The sequence below is a fragment of the Acanthisitta chloris genome, unplaced genomic scaffold, assembly GCF_000695815.1.
Source record: "Acanthisitta chloris isolate BGI_N310 unplaced genomic scaffold, ASM69581v1 scaffold17000, whole genome shotgun sequence".
NCBI classification, from domain to species: Eukaryota; Metazoa; Chordata; class Aves; order Passeriformes; family Acanthisittidae; genus Acanthisitta; species Acanthisitta chloris.
Window position 1 is genome coordinate 9,187 of NW_008651269.1, and position 19,986 is coordinate 29,172.

At 37.0% G+C, this 19,986-nt stretch overlaps 1 protein-coding gene across 1 annotated transcript in view; it reads left to right on the forward strand.

The window, feature by feature from the left end:
- Positions 1-19,986, forward strand: part of NUP205 (nucleoporin 205kDa) — a 48,250-nt gene that overhangs the window by 8,105 nt on the left and 20,159 nt on the right. Inside the window, exons 7-22 of the mRNA XM_009072619.1 lie at positions 1,511-1,739; positions 1,892-2,056; positions 2,844-3,019; positions 6,048-6,164; positions 7,326-7,463; positions 8,508-8,658; positions 9,441-9,646; positions 11,196-11,378; positions 12,027-12,077; positions 12,662-12,871; positions 13,610-13,709; positions 15,309-15,446; positions 15,694-15,883; positions 16,900-17,020; positions 17,501-17,582; positions 18,024-18,188. Of these exons, the coding sequence (XP_009070867.1) occupies positions 1,511-1,739; positions 1,892-2,056; positions 2,844-3,019; positions 6,048-6,164; positions 7,326-7,463; positions 8,508-8,658; positions 9,441-9,646; positions 11,196-11,378; positions 12,027-12,077; positions 12,662-12,871; positions 13,610-13,709; positions 15,309-15,446; positions 15,694-15,883; positions 16,900-17,020; positions 17,501-17,582; positions 18,024-18,188 (2,422 nt within the window). The remainder of the gene's footprint in view (positions 1-1,510; positions 1,740-1,891; positions 2,057-2,843; positions 3,020-6,047; positions 6,165-7,325; positions 7,464-8,507; positions 8,659-9,440; positions 9,647-11,195; positions 11,379-12,026; positions 12,078-12,661; positions 12,872-13,609; positions 13,710-15,308; positions 15,447-15,693; positions 15,884-16,899; positions 17,021-17,500; positions 17,583-18,023; positions 18,189-19,986) is intronic.

Here is a 19,986-nt window from a genome sequence, read left to right on the forward strand (position 1 = left end):
AACCAGCACTGTTGGAATAAAAATAACTAACTGAAAATCACAAATTATTAAAACAGATTAAACCCCATTCTAGTCAGGCAAATAATTCTCTTTTTAGTAATCCAATTGTGTTAATATGAGCGAAGCATTGCTAACAGTGAAATGAACATTTCTTGACAACGAGTTCTCATTTTTGTAATCCTTGAACTTAATTGACACCGTGACTAACTGCAGCATATTTTTTTCTAGCAGGAAGATTTTAAACATTATTATTTCAATTTTTAAGCTTCTTTCTAGTGGGTGATCTGTCTAAAAATTATTCTATGTATTAATAAGTCAATTTGTTTTTCACCAAATAACTAGTTTTACACTGTTGCTAATAATCTAGAAACTGTGCAAAGAATATCCTTCTCATTTTCATTAAATTACTTTACTTTAATTTACCTTAAAATCCATTGAATGCTTCACATTAGCAGGTTTTTTGTTCCTTTTAGGTGACATACCATATTTCCATCTGTGTTCTAATGAATACATTGTCAGTATTCTAATGAATTCTGCTGGAGCCTGTGCAAATCTCTTGCTATGTTAGATATTGCCAAGTTTTTATCACCATATATATGATTTTACAGGAGATAGAATGCTCTTTATTTTTTGTTTAACCTGATACAATGGATATTGGATAAGAATGGAATCCAGTTTGAAATTGGATAAGCTAAATAAAATACAGTTTTACAGAGACCATTATGAAAGGCCATAAGTGGCTTTTTTTTTTTAACTTCTACTCTTTTCATAAGACTTAAAGCACTTAAAACTCAGCCTGGGGGGAGGAATGATGGTAAATTAAATAAGTATTTGTTTGAAAACAGGTAATTTTGGTGTGACTGTTAGAAAAAAATGCAAACTTTGTTCTCAGGAGTCATTGTACTTAATTGTAGTGTGCAATATTCTGCCAAATAACTTCTATTTTTAGTGTTTTCATGTTGGGCATGATATTTCTTCCATATGTAATGGGATGATAGATTAAATTTATGTTTATATTTTAAAGTTGGTGCAAACATTTTTGTCAAGGGTTTAAAATTTCTAATTTTAAATGTTTTTCATATTTCTCAGTGCCTTAAAAGTTAGGTATTTCTATAGTTAGTTGAGGGCTTTGCTTTTGGGGCAAGGGGAAGACTGTGCACTTATCTGGAGATGACTGCCAGTGTAATTAGAGGAGATGTGACTGGTGTGATACATTGACAGCTATGTGGATTTTAGGTAGGTTCATGTCTCGACCTTGATAGGGATTCTGGCTTGCATGTAGTCATGTCCTTCGGTATCTACTCATACCTCATCCAAAATACACGGGAATGGGAGTGCAATTAGCAAGCAGAAATGTGCCTTTTGTCATTTAGCAATTAAACCCAACATTTTCCATAGCTGCTGTCTTTAGAGTATTTATCTTAACCTAGTCATCGTGATCGACTGAGAAGGACAGACTGAACATGTTACCAGTATATGTATGTTCACAGTCTTGTTTGTTCTTTTAAAGGTTTCTGACCTCATTAAAGAATGCCGACAGTCCTTGGCTGAGAGTCTGTTTGTCTGGACCTGTCAGTCCCCACTGAGTAAGGATGACACGCTCATCCTCATAAGCTACCTGGAGAAGGTAACAGTGGAAGCTGATGGCTCCTTGGATGGTGTAAACTTGTCTCTTCTTATGGCTGTGCTCTACTGCTTTGACGTCAGCTTTCTGGAGCAAGGCGCAGAGGATCGTGAAGGTAATGCTGGCAGGTTCCCCTGAGGTTGTTGTAGGGATTTGTTATTTAACCAGTTTTGTTATTGATCAGTAGCAGATTTGGTGGGATTTTGCATGTTCGATTTCACATTGGTTTACTGAGTATTGGTTTTGTGTTTGCTTGTGTTGTTCAAGATTTGATGCGCCGACTCCCTCTGCTAGCAGAAAGACAGTATATAGCAACGATACACACTCGTCTTCAGGAGTCTCAGCCTTGGAAATTGCCAGGTCTGCAAGCTACTGTTAGATTAGCCTGGGCACTGACATTGCGAGGAATATCCCAGTTATCCGATGTGACAGGTAAATTACCCTGAAGTGCAATTGCTGCACATTAGTGTTCAGAGCTTGGAAGTGGTGTAAGTCAAAGTATCTATTAGCTTTTTGAAGTGTTAGTATTTACCTTTATGATAAAATTGCCATTGACACTCCTTAAAGGTTTTCTCAGTATGTGAGTTTGGTTGTTGAGAATTGAACTGCTTTGAAACATACAGAGATTTAGAAATAATTAGTTATTAGATAGTAGTGTTGCGTAGTGTCTCAGTGAAGTGAAAGAGGTTTTAGCATACTGGAAAATTTACAGATTCCATTTTCAGCTTTAGTATCATTTGCATGCTTAAATTAAGAATGGATTCATGATTATGGTTTTTTTTTACATCTGTAAATGTTAAACATCAGTATCTTGAGAGGACGAATCTAGTTTTAATTTGCTCTTTTCCACTATGAACTTCACAAGCTTTCCAGGCTCCCTACTGGGTCAGAATTGAGTGTACTCCAGAATATCTATTAAAGAAAATCCAGACTTTATAATTAATGTTTAATTAAGATTGATTTTTGATACTTGGTTCACAGCCTTAGATTTCTTTGAGTAAATGGATTATGCACTTCAACACTTACTAAAGAAGAAAGTTGAGGTCATCACCTGCCATTTGTTTGTCTTTTCCCAGTCTAGTGTTTTCCTGTATGGTGAAAAAAATGTGGTTGATAGAAGCATGTCAATTTGTATATCAGCTGGGTATCCTGAAGTATGTTTTGCTTGGTAACAGGTAATTACTGTTTTTTTTCCCCTGTTGTGAATTTTGTTGCCCAGCTCTTGCAGAATTCACTGAGGCCGATGAGGCCATAGCAGAGTTAGCAGTTGCCGATAACGTCTTCCTGTTCCTGACGGAATCTGTTGTGGGCTCTGAAAATTTCTACCAGGAGGAATTTTACATTCGCAAAATTCATAACCTTGTCACAGACTTCCTCGCGCTCATGCCAATGAAAGTAAGTTGTTTGTGTGAATAGCAGGTACTGAGAAATGTGGGCAACTCTTCTGTATTTCTAATGTTTGGACAGGTAGCACAGATATTCAGAAATGACCGTGGGCTTGAGGTCCTGCAGTTCACAGAACTTGTTCACTTCATAGAACCCACAATGTTTGGGGTTTGTTTTCCACACTGAAATAGAATGTGATTGTTTAGAACACTTCAGAGTGGTGAGATTTGCAAAACAAGCTTTTGTGGGGCTAGTGCTTTTGTTTTGCATGATTGAAATTTAAATGAATGCTGAAATTGATGGCTGTGCCTGTGGGTATTGATTATTTTTTTTTTGTTGGTTTTTTTTTTTGCTTCTGTTGTTACAGTAGTGTAACCTAAATTAACTTATGGTTTTGTCTCTCATTTAATATTTATTCTTTTACTAATGGTCTTTTCCATGTTTAAGGGGAGGAATTCTGCTTTTTCAGTAGTATTAATTGTTGGGAAAATTAAGCAACTGTTTTCAATAGAACAACAGAAATGCTGCAAAAGGGTTTAAAAAAAGTTTGAAGCAATTACAACAGTTTTGTTTGTGCAAGATCTTGTAATTAGACATGGAAAGTCAAAATTCGATGAAAATGCTTTTATTTAATTAATACAGGCTTCATTTTCTGACCTTCATTGTGCTGAGCTGGAGTTGGAGTTGCCAAATAATTACTTTTTTCAATGTGCAAGAAAGGATTTAAAAACAGATTTTGTTAATTGTAACCTTGCAGAATGTGAACAATGTTGGCAGGAAAAACTATATTCAAGTCTCAAGAATCTTTGAAGGCCTATATGAACACAAATTTAGACACCTCTTGGGTTTAATCCTACTTGATTTATAGTGTGTTGGTGTTGCATATTGTTTTCTCGAGCTGTCCACAGAATATCCATGGAACCAGTATAATGTCAGTTCCAACTGGTTCATGTTGATTAATTACAGCTGTATTTCTGCAGCAATGGGTCCTGCGTATAACACATACCATGTTTTTAGCAGGCTTTGGACATCCTTTGGAAGCTGCACACAATGCTGTTTCCTGTAATACAGACACAGTAGCCCTTAGGAATCTTTCAACTATATGGGGAATATGTGAGGTATATTTTATGGAAGTTCCTTAAACAAGTCCAAACAGATTTGGAACTGGGACATTTTTTTGAGGCAGGTCTTCATTGGATGGTGCTGCTTTATAAAAGATCAAATGTCTTCCTGTAATGATACCAGCTTTTGTTAAAGAGGGGTAAGGTGGATTTTGAATGAAAGTGGAAGAGGTGGAGACTGACCCTGGTAGAGGTTTCTGCCGAATCAGATTTACAAGAGATGTGCCCCTGCCTTCTGTATCCACAGAACTGTCTGAAAATCCCAAGACTGTTACTTGGTTTGTTGGTACATCTCATCTTAGTTACATTATGGAATTGGAGACTTTATCTCTGGAATAGTATTTCTTTTTCATTTTTTTCCACTTTTTATTTTTCTGAAATTTGCAGTTGAGTGTAGCCTAAACATGAAGAGAGATATTTTTCATTACAAGTAGGATTTGGTAATACAGTATATACACAAAAATCAGATGATTGACTTGTATTTCAGTTTGATAGAGGCCAGTACTAGTTGTTTTACAGGAAAGACTTTGTGAGCAGGGAATGGGGATACAGCCTTACAATGAAACTTTGTCTTAGCTGCTGTAAGGGTAGTGGTTGGCTGATGTCCTCAGCTATTTCTAATGAATCTCAAATTCTAGGTAAAGAGAAGTGTTTGCTTTGCAGGATCTTTGTTTTGTTGTGTGTATCTATATAATATTTGTTCAGTTTTATTTAAATCTATAAGTCAGCATTTTAATTAATTCTTCTATATAGTTCTAAAATTTATGCAGCTTGCCAGCAATGATTTGGGTAAATCTCTGGCTGACTGCACTGCATTCATTCAGAACTCAGTAATTAGCTTTAATACCTGAGGTAATTCATTGCTTATTAACACTCAGTTTTGTCCTTGTATTAATTTTGTTAGCATACTGATTTGGCTAGTTTGCTCTGACCTTTTCCACAGTTATTTCTAGTTCTGAGCTAATTTTTCTTGATGAGACACAATTATTTTGCTGCATTAAGCTATATTATAGACCATGAACCAGTCTCTATTGACCATCACCATGTTTCAATTTTTGCTGTGTTGAATTGATTGCTTACTTCTGTTTCTCGTTCCTCAATGTCTCCTTACTATTTAACAAAAGCTAACTTTTCATCTCATTTCTTTTTGCTTTCTGTAAGCCTTTGATGGAATGTTACATCAAAAGCTTTTTGCCTTTAAAATTAAATGTCAGCTGCTTTTTTTGTTTGTTTAGTGATTAGCTTTTTCGACACAGAATTTTAGGATGCTGATTAGAAGGCTATGTTTTTTACTTTTTCATTGCTGCAGTTCTTCCCTTCTCTCTTTTTTTTTTTATATATGGTATTTATTGTCATGTGGTAATGCTTTCAGTTGAGGCATACTGGGTCCAAAGTGATTCCATCAGTTCAGAACTTGTAAAATCATAAAGGAACTGTAAGTAGAAGTAGCCTGTAATGGTGAAGAAAGGTGCAATCCACAGATCTATATGTAGAAGGCATTATTTTGTACTGGTTTGTGTTTCTTCGCACTCCTTGTGAATAATGGTCTAACATTTTTTGTTTGAATGTAACTTGTCTAGCTTTTAAATTAAAAAGAACTCCACCTTTTGGGGCCAAACCAAAGGATCTGGTGAAGGCAGTTAGGAGAAATTTGTGTGGTATAAGTTCTGGGCTTATGCTATGAACTGAGGGCCTTGGCAGTAAGAAAATGCTTGATTATACCTTTGAATGCAAGCTCAAGCGGAGAGAGAGAGTTGGAAAAATACAACACAATGTTCTTGCCATGTATGTGCAAGTACATTTGATTTCTTTGATTTTAATAGGCCATATAGACAATCCTCTTATTTCTGTTCTATTTCATCCTTAGCTAAATATAGACCAGTAGTTTTTTTTTTCCCCACTTGTGAATTCTGCAGGTGAAGCAGCTGAGGAACCGTGCTGATGAAGATGCTCGCATGATCCACATGAGTATTCAGATGGGTAATGAGCCACCTATTTCCCTTCGGAGAGATCTGGAGCATTTAATGCTTTTAGTAAGCCCTGTTTTCTTTTACGTTACTATGGCAAATAGTGATTGTGATTTCCATTTCTCATCTGAAAACCCATATCTGAATGATAGCATACAGTGCTGGATCTTTCCCTTTTTGGATTACAGGGTATTTTTGTCTTTTCTTAAATACAGATGCTTTTCCATAGCTTTTCATGTAAAGGAATTAATTCACTGCCTTGGCTTCTGATGTTAATATCATTTAATTCTTGTTTAGTGAATAAATACTGCATTGTTTCTTATGTTTAAAGGTTTTAGGGGTTTTACTCCACTATGGACAGTTACTCTGATAGATAATTTAAGTGTTTAAATAATTAGCATGTCTTTATATGTATTTGTAATGAGAATTTTGGAAGTCTGTTTTGTATTTGGTTTAGAGTAGGCTAGGCAAGGGGACCCTATCAAGGTTGGTGGAATTGCAAATTCTCTAGTTTCAGTAGAAATTTGACCACAAGTGTACATTTAATGGAAAGACATCTCTGTTTCTATCATATTTTTGGTAAAGAAAATAGAAACAAAATGAAATGCAAAGAAAATGAAAATAGTTATGTTTGTTTAAGTATTAATTATTAAGGTTACTTAACTGCACTTTCAAAAAATCCCATATCAGAAAACAGATTTGCATAATGAACTGTGGCATTTTAAATTTTCTGACAACTTAAAAACTTACATTACTTGTCTTTTCCAAAGGTAGTCTTTTAGGTTATAGGACATTAGCTGGAAAATTTGTAGTGAAATGCTTTCTTAAGCAGCTCAGAGATGTATAGTAAACATAAATGAAGAACTAGAAATGAAATTTTAATGAGAAATCTGTATGTTCAGATAACAGCTAAGATTTCTAATCATGATACTGACTAACTTGTAAAATTAATATCTAAAGGTACACTATTTTCTTAGCAGTGATTTAATCTACAGTAGTTAGATAGAAAGTTGTGGAAGTTTGTCTGATGTGTGCATTTTGAATTTGTCTGTCTTTTTTCCAGTGTTGTTATTTAGGAGCTGTCACTGTTGGAATGTTTTAAGAAACAGAACACCAGCTGTGGGATGCTTTGCCTCTCAGATGTGTTTAGCTAATCTGGAAGTGCTTATTGTTGAGTAGTTGTCTTCATATAGTTGTATTTTTCTAACATCTTGCTTTCTCTGATAGATTGCTGAATTGTATAGGAAAGATCCCTTTAATCTGGAACTTGCTCATGAATACTGGTGTCCATCAGAGCCCTTGCAGACATCTACCATCATGGGGTCCTACCTGGGAGTAGCTCATCAGAGACCCCCTCAGCGCCAGGTTATCTAGCTTTTCTTGAGTTATTACTACTGACTTGAAACTAAAGTAACAAAAAACTCCAAGTAACAAAGTTTTTGGTATCCTGTTTTCAGTGGCTTATCTACATGTGTCCTGCTCTGCATGGCATGGCAGTTGTTGCTTGCTCTAAAACAAGCTACTGCTAGTCATTAATTGTCAATAAACTTAGCAAGAAAGAGTCCTAACACACCTCTTTGAAAATGTTATTTATGTCTGATCTGTTGCAGTTGCTAAATGAATTCCGATCATGCTCTTGTGTTTTCTGTCTGATGACTTCTACATACCTTTCTCACGTAACCGAGAAGTTAAATTTCTTAACTAGAAAAAAGCTTTATTAACTACAGTTGGTAGTATTGTAGAGGGTAAAAATCCGTAAGAATAGTGTAATTATTTAAAGTCCAAAGATTATAGTCCATGAGAGACAGAATTTAAAATTAGAATGGAGAAGCAATCTAAACAGATGAAGCAGACATTCCAAATCGCTAGGTATCTGGGATGCATTGTGCAAGACCTAGTACAAGACAAATTGGATGAATTCCAAGACCCCCCCAGAATACAGGCAACTTAAGTTAGGGCCTGGTGTACTCTGCAAACACTCTAATATGACCCTAGGAGGAACCAATGTGTCTGTGAGTTACTGTGCAGGGATATGACAAACATAGTGAATTCTTTCCTGGTATCACTTAACTTGCACTGTGGGACGTGTTAATAATGCTGCTGTGAAACATTTGTAAGCTGAAGTAAATTTATCGCTAGAAATACAGAATTGGAGAGTCAATAAACTTTGCAATCACATAAACTGTTTTGTTTATTTCCTCTTTGAAACAAGATTTTCACCCTCAGGGAAACCGAATTTGCCAGTTGACAAAGAATCTTTTTTCATTGGAGTTGTGATTCCACCTGGCTACTCTGCCCTGATTAATTAGAATCTGCTTTCTGGCTTTGACTGCCTAATGTATTCCTAAAATACTCAGGTTTACTTTTTTTTTTTCTTTAAATGCTGATTTTAATTTTTTTTTGTTCTAGGTTGTCTTGTCAAAGTTTGTTAGGCAAATGGGAGATCTGCTTCCTTCCACAGTTTACATCCCATACCTGAAGATGCTGCGGGGACTGGCTAGTGGGCCTCAGTGTGCTCATTACTGCTTTAGTTTGCTAAAAGTCAATGGCAGTAGTCATGGTAAGAAAAGTGACATTTGAGCTCTTTCTCAACTGTTGTCCTTTTGAAAAGTGTGGAGACTCATTTGAGATGAATCGTGGTTTCATACTTTTAACATTTCATTCTTAGTATAAAGGTGAAACTGGAAGGCTTTACTTGAAAGTATAATCTGGGCAAAAAAAAGACTGATTTGGTCATTAAATGTCCGAGAACCTTAGCAAGCAATTCACATAATGAAAATAACGTGTTCTATAAAAAAGGTGTTTCTTAACTCCGTAAGAGGTGCAGAATATTGTGCGTTATAAAACATAAAATAAAAAATAAAAACATGTCATAGTTAACTGTATTTACAAAATATACAAGAGCTCTCCTGAGCTGACTTTTTTCAGAAGCACTTTGTTCTGTTAGAGTTTTTTGATACATTTAAGAAAAAAGCACTTTCTTAAAGTAAGAGGTGCTGGTCAGTCCTGTGTGTTGCATTCATTTTGCATTGGTTAAATTATTAAAAAATCCCAAACCTTACTTTGAAGATAATAATCAGAATCTTTGCAGCATTATTTTTAAAACAGAGAAGTTATTTGTACTGGTTTTTCATATTAGCACCTTTCTGTCTCAATTTAAAAAAAAATTAACAAAAAACCCCCCGAACATGAATGGCTGACTGATATTAGAAATAATAGCTTTACTTTGAACTTTATGTTTTCCTTTAGTTGAGAAAGTGTTCTTTTAAATTTAACTACCCTGCTTGTCACCCTGTGAAAGAGTGGAAAGAAAATCTTGTCACATGTTTTTCATTTTTCTAGTGGAAAACATCCAAGGAGCAGGTGGCAGCCCTGTCTCCTGGGAGCATTTCTTCCATTCTTTAATGCTTTATCATGAGCACTTAAGGAAAGACTTGCCAAGTGCAGACAGTGTCCAGTATCGCCACCTGCCTCTCCGAGGCATCACACAGAAAGAACAGGATGGATTAATTGCATTTTTACAGCTGACCACTGTTATAGTCACTTGGGTAAGTAATCTTTTATTTGGTTTCCTTTGTTCATACTTTTTTCCTTGCAAATCATCATCATTCAGCTGTGAAATTCACTTGACTAAAAAAGGTATTTAGGAAAAATTTACCTAGCAGTCGTCGTCATTTGATTAATGAACTCCAAAAGTATGGGAAGCATCAGGAATAACTTGTAATGATCAAGCACACAGTCCAGGTGAAGCAGGAAGATATGACACCTTTTCCTGTGTTGCTGCTGTTACTGATTTTCTTGCTTTCCTGACACTTCAGTGTCATGGAGATGTCTTTCAGAAGTGAGGCATATTCATAAGAAATTACTATGGAGTAGGAAAGGTCTTTGCATTTAATTGAGTTTGAAAAGGCAAAGGTAATAGATGAACTCCAAAGGAAATGGTAGAAATTTGGCAAGGAACCTGATCAACTGTGAAACTTGCCTCCAGAGTTATGATTTAAAATGTCCCCAAACGAAGAGGTAAAATGTGCCATGAATTGACTGGAAGAGGATTCCAGCAGAATAAAACTGCAATGCAGATTTTGTGTTGTGAATTGTCGGTGTATTTCTGAATAGTGTAGAGTTCAGCTCTTCAGTACCCGCCAGACTTTGCAGCCTAAAAATTCTGTGATATAGTGAGATAGCCTTGGTTTGGCTGACACGAACACAGGACAGATCAGTGAAACTAATTAGGCTCTTTGAAAGTCATCTTTGGTGGTGGTGATAATGGGTGATCCTGTGCAACTTGTCATGTCAGGATTGGATAAGCATGGGAAAGGGTGAGACACTGGCACAGGTTGCCCAGGGATGTGGTGGTTGCCCCGACCCTGGTGGTGTTCAAAGCCAGGGTGGATGAGGCCTTGAGCATCCAGGTCTAGTGGGGAGGTGGGGAGCCATGGCAGGGCAGGTGGGGACTAGATGATCTGTAAGGTCCATTCCAACCCCTAAATTCTATGATATGATTCTATGATAACTCTTAAACTGTATTTCCTGGCATCACAAAATCATAACCTGGGAAGAAGTAAATTTGTTCTAAGGATGCAGGGAGTTACCATTTGATGGGGCTAGAGGGTTGTTCCTGTCCAGTGGTTCACTTGAGAGTCTCCACTGAGCTTACATGAATAATGATCCTGTTCTTAGACTTAATGCAAGTTTCTAGCAAATGTCCAAATGCAATTTAAGTTCATAAAATATCAATGAAAGTCCCTCTACTAGTGCTTGAAGAAGCTGTCTAAGGTGTAAGTACTTAAGGTTAATTCCATGAATGTGTGTCTACTAAGAAAAAGGAAAAAACCATTTTTTTTAAAAGAAGTTTATATTATCCACATATTTCTTCTGTATGGATAGGCACAATTTTAGTCCTCATGAGTCACTATATTGGGCTTGTTTAAATACTAATATGGTTGGCTTTGGAATTGCCTGCCATTCGTCTGATGTTCCATGTGCCTTCAAGAACAAAGCAGAGTCTTTGATTCTGAACTCTGAGTTGGAGATTGTAAGATGTGAATACCCTTCAAAGTAATAATCTGTGGCTTTGTTTTCTGTTGAACTCTGCAGAGTGAGAATGCTCGCCTGGCTCTCTGTGAGCACCCTCAGTGGACACCAGTAGTGGTCATTCTGGGACTTCTGCAGTGCAGCATTCCTCCTATTTTGAAAGCAGAGCTATTAGAAACCCTAACTGCTTTTGGAAGATCTCCTGAAATAGCTGCTTCGCTCTGGCAATCCCTGGAATATACACAGGTATTGTAGCATTTTCAGTGCTTAGAAATATTACATCCCAGTTTGTTGAAATTGTCAGTAGTATATATGAAATAGTATTGCATTTCCTCCTAAATTTTCTTTTTGTCATTGTTGAATATATTTTTTTTCACTTAGTCAATACTTTGTCACAATTTTGAAGATAACAGTATGGTTTTATGCCTGAGATCTCACTGGCTGTGCTCATTTTACATGAATACAGGTTTCCTGACCGTCCTGTTTTTAATTGCTAATAAGAGACCCTGGCAATAATGGCATCTTACCACCTTTGCTTCCTAATTTACGATATTTCTTAAAATATACTGTTGTAAGAGATAGTGGGGGAAACGTGTTTCCCCTAGCAATATAAGACAAAAAATCATTAACGTGAAAGTGTTCATGCTCTTTTTTTCACATACCCATAAACCTGATGCAGATCTTTGAGAAGGTAAAGCTGGAAGCAGACAAGCATGAAACGTATAATCCAGCCTTTCAGACAGAAAAGTCTTGGCTTTTTACCTTTAAAGAGGATTGAGTAAAGCTCCTCTTAGAGTTAAAAAGTGATAAGTACATTGTACTTCTGATAGAAATGATGGAGATGCACTTTTGATTATGTTAAATGTGTTATTTTAATTTCTCTTTGTTTTGAAGATACTGCAGACTGTGAGAAGTCCAGGCCAGAGACAAGCAATTGGTATCGAGGTAAGGGTTCCTCTGTACCTAGGCAGCCTCTCTGGTCATCTGCATATGAGTTCAGGAAACACTTGCAGAGGCTGTAGCTGCTGCTGTGTCCATGGGAAACCTTTTTAATAGGCACTGCTTCTTAATTTACTTTCAGGCCTGCTTGTAGTTTCTGGAAGATTTTATCCATTTATGCGTCTAGTGCAGCTTCATATTGGTAACAGCACAGCATGTAAACCTTCACATTCCTCATGAGTGCTTCTTATTAGGATTTTTTCTTTTCCTAAATTGTACTCACTTTTGTTGCATCTTTGTACAGCTCACTTTGCTTCTAATAACAGTGGTAAATAAAAGCAAAGTATGTAGATGTTGATGCATACCTTCTAGTATCTCAGAGATGAATGAACAGTGTGTTGTTGAACTGAAGTAACACTGCTGATGTTTTGTTGCTTTTGCTTTGTTTGTGGTGTACTGTAGCCAAAAATGCCACTAAGTCCATTCACTGTGAAGTAGTTCACAGGTGATGCCATTATATTATTCTCACATGTTTCTTCCTCCCTCAAAATCTGTGATTTTTCTCCTGTTTTTGCTGTCCTTTTGGGAAGGTCGAATTGAATGAGATTGAGTCCCGATGTGAGGAATATCCTTTAACTCGTGCCTTCTGTCGACTCATCAGCACACTAGTGGAGAGTTCATTCCCTGCTAACTTGGGAGCAGGTCTCCGCCCACCAGGCTTTGATCCCTATCTCCAGTTCCTCAGGGATTCTGTGTTTCTCCGATTCCGTACCAGAGCTTACCGGAGAGCTGCTGAAAAAGTAATGTTTGTTTGAAAATATTTTCTTTCTTAGGATGTAGTTAAAATGATTTGGCACTGTTGATGTGGCTTAGATCTCTTTGTGAAGCTGTGCAAGTCTGGTGCAGCAAAGGTAACCTAGAGCACTTGATAGTGTTTTGATTCTATAAATAGGTGATACTTTACAACTCATGGGTCATCAGAATATATTTCAAAGGAGCCTGTATAAAGTGTCCTTTAAAAACTATTTGTATTGCTAAATTTGAATTTGCTATACAAGATTTTGCAACTCTACTGCATGGCTAATAACTTCTGTATTCTACAAGTCAGATTTGTCCTTTTCTCCTTGTTTCTTCAGAAAATATTTCCGACGTGCTGAACCAAGGAATTTGACTTTCTTTTATGATACTTCTGGCTGAAAGCATCTGCTAAACAGTATCCTGGGAGCTAGCTATTCGTGATGTATTAGCTGTATACCTAATAAAGGCTATACTAATATGTATAGTATAATAGAGCCTAAAATAGGCAACAAATCTGTTGCAATGTTCCATTTTACTTCAGAAAGAAAGCTTGGCCTTCTAAATTACTTGACATGATGAATTTTAAGTGTTGTTGTCATGACTGTCTGATTCTGAAGTACTAGCCATACTTCTGATCCAGTTCATCACTGCATTGCCTGTTGTATTCTTTGTCATCCTGGTCTTGTTGCTGCTGTGTCAGTCTTATTTTGTGTGTGACTTTGTTTTGTGACTTTCTACAGTGGGAAGTAGCTGAGGTGGTCCTGGAAGTGTTTTACAAATTGCTACGGGACTACGAACCTCAACTTGAAGACTTTGTGGACCAATATGTGGAGTTACAAGGTTAGCTTGTTCATTTGTTCACTGACAAACAGAATTGTAAGTCGTTTTGCTCTGTTGCCTTTATCTTGGGATCTTGTTTAGTATTGCAAATAAGCTGCTGGAAAGCTAGACCAAGGCTTTAAGACTGGAAGATGTTCTACAAGTGTCCACATACTATAGGGATATGATTTGCTAATTCAGTAGGGCTTCATGTGCACTATTTTCTACTTCCCCATCTCTGCTGGGAGGATGACTTCTGTCTCATTTCTGATTTGATTGAAGAGCAACATTTGACAGTTAAACAACTTGGGTTTGGGCTTGTTCCTTGGATTTCTTTGGTCTGTATATAAATCACCAATAGGATTGATTTAAAGGTGGTGTTGTATATGATATGTTCTTTAATATTAATATAACTGATACATTAGTTGTTCAGAGCAGACAGTAGCAGTACGATTATGACCTGAAGTCATTTATTTCTGGACAACTATTCTTTAAAAGTAGATGATAGTTGCTTCATTATAGGAAATTTAAGGCTTGTTTGGGCTCCAGATTTGTTTTTCTTAATACCAAATTTCTTGGCATGGATTCCATCCCAATGCCTGTGGATTTGCTTGTAGCAGTAGAGAGCTGTGAGAACCACTACTTAAATGAACAACAACTTTAGACATACTTCTTCAGTGAGCACACCTCAGTCTGGGAGGCCTCTGTGCCTTGTACTTTGACCCACAATATTTGGCAGCATAACTGTCTTAGGGAGTTTGGTAGCTCATTCCTGTCCTTCAGCTTGTATGATTATTTGTGGGTTATGTGTTGTATTGGAGAAATGGATTAATCTAGTTTTGACTAGATCCATTTTTTTTTTTAACGTCTTCAATATGTGGCTCCACAGTGACATGTGCTGTCTATTGGCCTGTGATGGAGCAGCACAGACATGGGATGAATGGAAGAAGGGGACCATTTAAGCTGATGCCGAGAGAAACTGTACTCAGTTCTCACTTGCGTATTAAAAAAGATTCTTAACTGTTCTGCTGCTTTTTTCCACTGTAGGTTACTAGGAGACTAGATAAACAGGAAGCACTAGTCTTTTGTTTCATATCATGAAGGTCTTCAGGCTAGTAGTTTAATTTTTGCATGCATGTTGCAAGACATATATGTTATTTGTACACTATGAGTATTGGAGATTCAGTGGACCTTCTCTTTGATTTCTGGAAATACTTCTTCTGTCAGCCAGGGCCTTCATGCAGGTTTGGGGCATGTAAACCTTTTCCTGTTTCTTTTCGGTCTTGCTAAACTGTTTATTGTAGCTCCAGTATGGTATGTAGTCCTAGCATTGATTCGAATCTAAGGTCAGACCTACCTTGAGAAAGGCTTGAAATTGTGTTATTAGATGTTGAAAAGTAATGATAATTTCATTGCAACTCTTCCCAAACTCTTAAAATTACGTAAATGGCTTCTATGTAAAGGAAATCTCTGACGACTTGGTATGCAGGAAGTTTCATGTATTTAGATGTTGCTTACAACCATGGGGGCTGTTATGTTTTGTAGCTCATGCTAGCTTGAGTCATGGAAGTTTTTTCTATTAGAGCTTGTTTCCTTTTTTTTTCCCCTTTTTCTCTTTAGGAGAAGAAATAATAGCATATAAACCACCTGGATTCAATCTGATGTATCATCTATTAAATGAGTCCCCAATGCTGGAACTTTCCCTTAGTTTACTAGAAGAAGGGGTGAAGCAGCTTGATACTTATGCTCCATTTCCTGGTATGTGCCTAGAATTTCTTTTTCATGTGAAGTTAGAATGTGTAATCAGTAAAAGTCATTGTTGCATTTCTGTGGCTTGATGTTGGTTCTCTTGCATATAAAAAACCCCATGTTTTTGGGGAAATTTTACTGCTAGTAAGCAGTAGGCAGGGCTTTTTTCTTGGTGCAAGGCTTGAATGAATGAGGTTTTTGAATGTAGCCTCCTTAGCTGCTCCTTTGTATTTCTTATGTTCTTCATGCACTGCAGGGAAGAAACATTTGGAGAAAGCTGTACAGTATTGCCTTGCACTTCTGAACTTAACGCTACAGAAGGAGAATATTTTTATGGATCTGTTGCGGGAAAGCCACCTTTCCCTTATTGTCACACCACTGGAGCAGCTGCTTCAAGGAATCAATCCTCGCACTAAGAAGGCAGATCATGTCGTGAATATTGCTAGGTATGTGCAAAGTACTGAGAATGGAGTTTTGGAGACAAAAAAGCGTTTGGATCCTGGTCCTTTCATTACAGAATCAGTTAGTTTGGAAGGGACCACAATGGGTGATCCAGTCCAACCTCCCTCCTCAAACAGGGCCATCCTAGAGCACATGGCTCAGGATTGTGTCCAGACAGTTCTTGAATACCTCCAGTGAGGGGGAATCCATAACCTCTCTGGACTATCTGTCCAGTGTTCAGTGACTCGCACAGTAAAGTTTTTCCTTGTATTCAGGTGGAACTTCCTGTGCATCAGTTTTTGTGTGTTACCTCGTTTTATTGGTTTCCACCGCTGAGAAGAGTTTGGCTCCATCACCTTGGCACTTCCCATTCATATACTTGTATACATTGATGAGGTCCCTCTCAGTTGTCTCATCTTGAGACTGAGCCAGGCCCAACTCCTTCAACCTTTCCTTCTAAGTGAGGTGCTCTAGTCCCTTAACCATCTTTGTTGCCCTCTGCTAGATCTGCTCCAGGAGCTTCATGTCCCTTTTGTACGAGAGGCCCAGAAGCAGACACAAAAAAATTAGTTTTACTGGCCAATGCTTCCCTTTACAGAAAACATCTTGTGATGCTTTAAAATTTTTTCCTCACCTATTTTGAGTGCATTCAGTGGTTGATTTTAGCTAGTTTTGGTCTTCAGTGATGCTCATGTCTGTGTGATCTGAAGGTATTTTCTCCATGTTTCTTGTGTGAGACTGTGAACAGTTGTTTTAACCTACTCTGCAGTGTTTAATGTAGATTTTGGATAAACAGAGTGGTAAAAACTCCAGGAAAGGAATTCAGCCTACTCCTGTCTCTTGATGGAGGAGTATGAAGTGTTTCATGTAGAGTGAAATTTTGTTCGTAGCTTGATATTGCTTTATGTAATTCAGTACATGTTTTAGTTCTAAATACTGTTTAACTTCTCATCGGTGCATCACCATCTTGAAATAGTAAAAGTCTCAACAATTTCTTTACAATTATCTTGTATTTTTAAAGGTATCTTTACCATGGAAACAGCAACCCTGAACTGGCTTTTGAAAGTGCCAAGATTTTGTGCTGTATTTCTGATAATTCCAACATTCAGATAAAGCTAGTTGGTGATTTCACACATGATCAGGTAAGTGCCTGTTTCTTTGGATCTGGAAAGAGGAACTCATGGAGAAATACTGGTGCTCCATAATGTTACTTCAAAGAATAGGTTTCTAGATCAACTGTATTTTGTCTTGCATCTGCTGACCTCAGAAATCTGTTATTGTGCGAAGCAATTATTTCATTATTTGGAAAAAAGGTTGTGAATGTTTGCAAGAACAAAAAGGACAAAATTCTTTGAAATATAGAGACTTTATGACTTTATAGTCTTCAACCTGTGAGGGTATTTTAGTATATGTAATAACAGTAGATGTTTGGTGTTTTTCTGTTCGGTGGCTAATGGCTAACCCATGCTTAGAGCAGCTGTGGCTCTTAACTCTTCTTATTAGCCAGGTTATATAATTTTTTCTAGAACTTCTGTCAGCTTGTATGAGGGGAATTATGGAAAGTATTGGTTTTAAGACTCTTAAAATTCTCTTCGTTTCCATCCTTCCATTGTTGAATACAGAGTATTAGCCAGAAACTGATGGCTGGGTTTGTGGAATGTTTGGACAATGAAGATGCAGAAGAATTAATTAATCCAGATGAGGGTATGTAAAAGGCTTCTTACAATGGCTTATACTTGTCTTTTACATGGAATCAAACTAATGAAAGAGGGGGAAGAAAGTGGCTGTAAGTCAGAAACCCTCCTCCTGGATAGTTTTCTGTAGAACTGGACCTTTACCAGAATGAAAATCACCAATGTCTCATTAAGGTATGTCCACAGTATGATGAGGCAACTACGCACGGAGTCTGTTTTCAGCAGACAAGTATTTAACATTGCTTTGGTGTATTATTTAGAACTGTATTAATAGTCATTTGGAATTTTGGTCTTGTATCCCTCCACACTAGTAGAAGTTGATCCCTTAACTCTCTTGTATTTAACTTCAAAGCTCTGAGGATTATTCTCTTAAATAGATATCTTCACTTGGTTTTTCACCTCATCTGTTTTTTCTCTCTTTTTTCTTTCTTTCTTTTTTTATAAAATCAAGAGCTGGAGCCTGAAAAGAAGCGGGCACAAATCCATCATGAGACAAGGATCCATATTCTGAACCTCCTTATCACCTCTCTTGAGTGTAGTCCTCCCAACCTTGCTCTGTATCTCTTGGGATATGAACTAAAGAAACCTGTCAGCACCACAAATCTGCAAGATCCAGGTATGAGGAGGAAAGGTTCATCTGGCTTTTAAGCAGTTCTGTTACCAGCACTGAGAATATTATTGGAAAATTCATAGGGAGAAGCAGTTCCTGTTAATGTTAGGAGTAAGACAACAGGCCTTGTTCAAATCCTCAAAAGCTAAGTTAAAAGATGTGTTGGTACTCAAATGCAGCATATAACAGCTTCAGGTTTTGATCCTTTGTTTAAGTTGGGTTTTGAAATTAGAATTGGGCGGGGGGGGAATGATAATTTAGAAGTGAAACATTTTCTTTACTGTTTTATGCAGTGTGATTGTCTTCACAGTGCAGAGAAATTAATGTGATGATCCAAGACTGTCACTTTGAAAATTACTACTATCCTGTCCCTCCTCAAACTCCTGTTTGATTATAGAGAAAAAAGCCAGTTTTGTTTAATGTTGTAGAAGAAAATCTTTTAGAACATGTGGGGTTTTGTTCTACTGCTAGGAGTATATTGATATTTTTCTGTATTAATAATATGTATTAATTTGTATGAATATATATGAGAATGTGAACTTTAAAGCAACAGGAATGACATTTCTAAAGTTTCTTGAATGTTTGTCTCCTCAGTTTCTAACTTGTATTCAGTACAAAACAGACATTCATAAACTTGAGCAAGCCCAGCAGAAATGGTCATGGAGCTGGATTACACAGTCTGTGAGGAGACGCTGAGGGAATGCAAGAGCCTGGAAAAGAGAAGGCTTTGAGGGAACTAATAGCAGCCTTTGAATACCAGGACATTAATGAGAGGATAAAACCAGACTCTTCAGAGGGGTATGGCAGGAAGATGAGGCAGTGGGCGTTAACTGAAAGAGAAGAGGCTCAAATTGGATATAGGAGAAACTTTTTCACCAGAAGACAGTGAAGTGGGTTGGCCAGAGAGGTCGTGCAGTTTTCATGCTTGGAAATTTTCAAGGCACAGCTGTATGAATCCATGAACAATCTGGTCTGGTATCATAACCAAGTAGTAGTTTGGTGTTGAGACATCCTGAAGACCCTTATAGTCTGAACTATGAGGTTCTTTCTCAACTGTTTTAAAGGATGTTTTATTTAAAGTTTGACAAAACATTTGATGATTTGATTTTAATTATCTACAGAAGAATATTTCTCATTATCTTGAGGTTTGTGTTGGATGATATGGCCCAACAGTTTTTAGTCCTTCATAGTTCTAAATGAAGGGTAGATACGACTTGACTTTTATTTCTTTGGGTATTTTGAAATTCAGTAGTTACACAATGCAGGTAACTGTTCTGCATCCACACAGTTTTACAGGGTGTCATATGTTTGGTCAGTCAGTGATGGGGAAATCTGTCACAAAGGCATGAGAGAGCCTTTCAATTATCTTGTTAATAATGTGAAGAAATAATTAGACATTTGTCTCAAGATAATAATTTCCTACTAAAACATAAATTATACATGTCCAAACAGAGAAGGTTAATCACATTTCTTACAGGGGATGTATTGATGCTTTTACTGCTTCAAGGCATCTTTCTGGGTCAATTAAAGAATTAATGGCTAAAGGAAGAATGCAAAAAGACAGGATTTTGACTTCAGCATTGAATTCTTCTCTCCATTCCCCTTGGTTACAATGTCAGGTGCCTTTAGGAGCATTAGTCATATAATGGCTGTAATTGTAAAATAAAGGCAGGAATTTCAAGCTTTTCTTTGAAATTGTCAGATGGGTATTCAGTTTAAAGTTTAAAAGCAAGAATTCAAATTGGTTCACCAGCATCTCAAAAGCCTACAGAGTAACTATAAATGTTGTCATTAGATTGTTGCT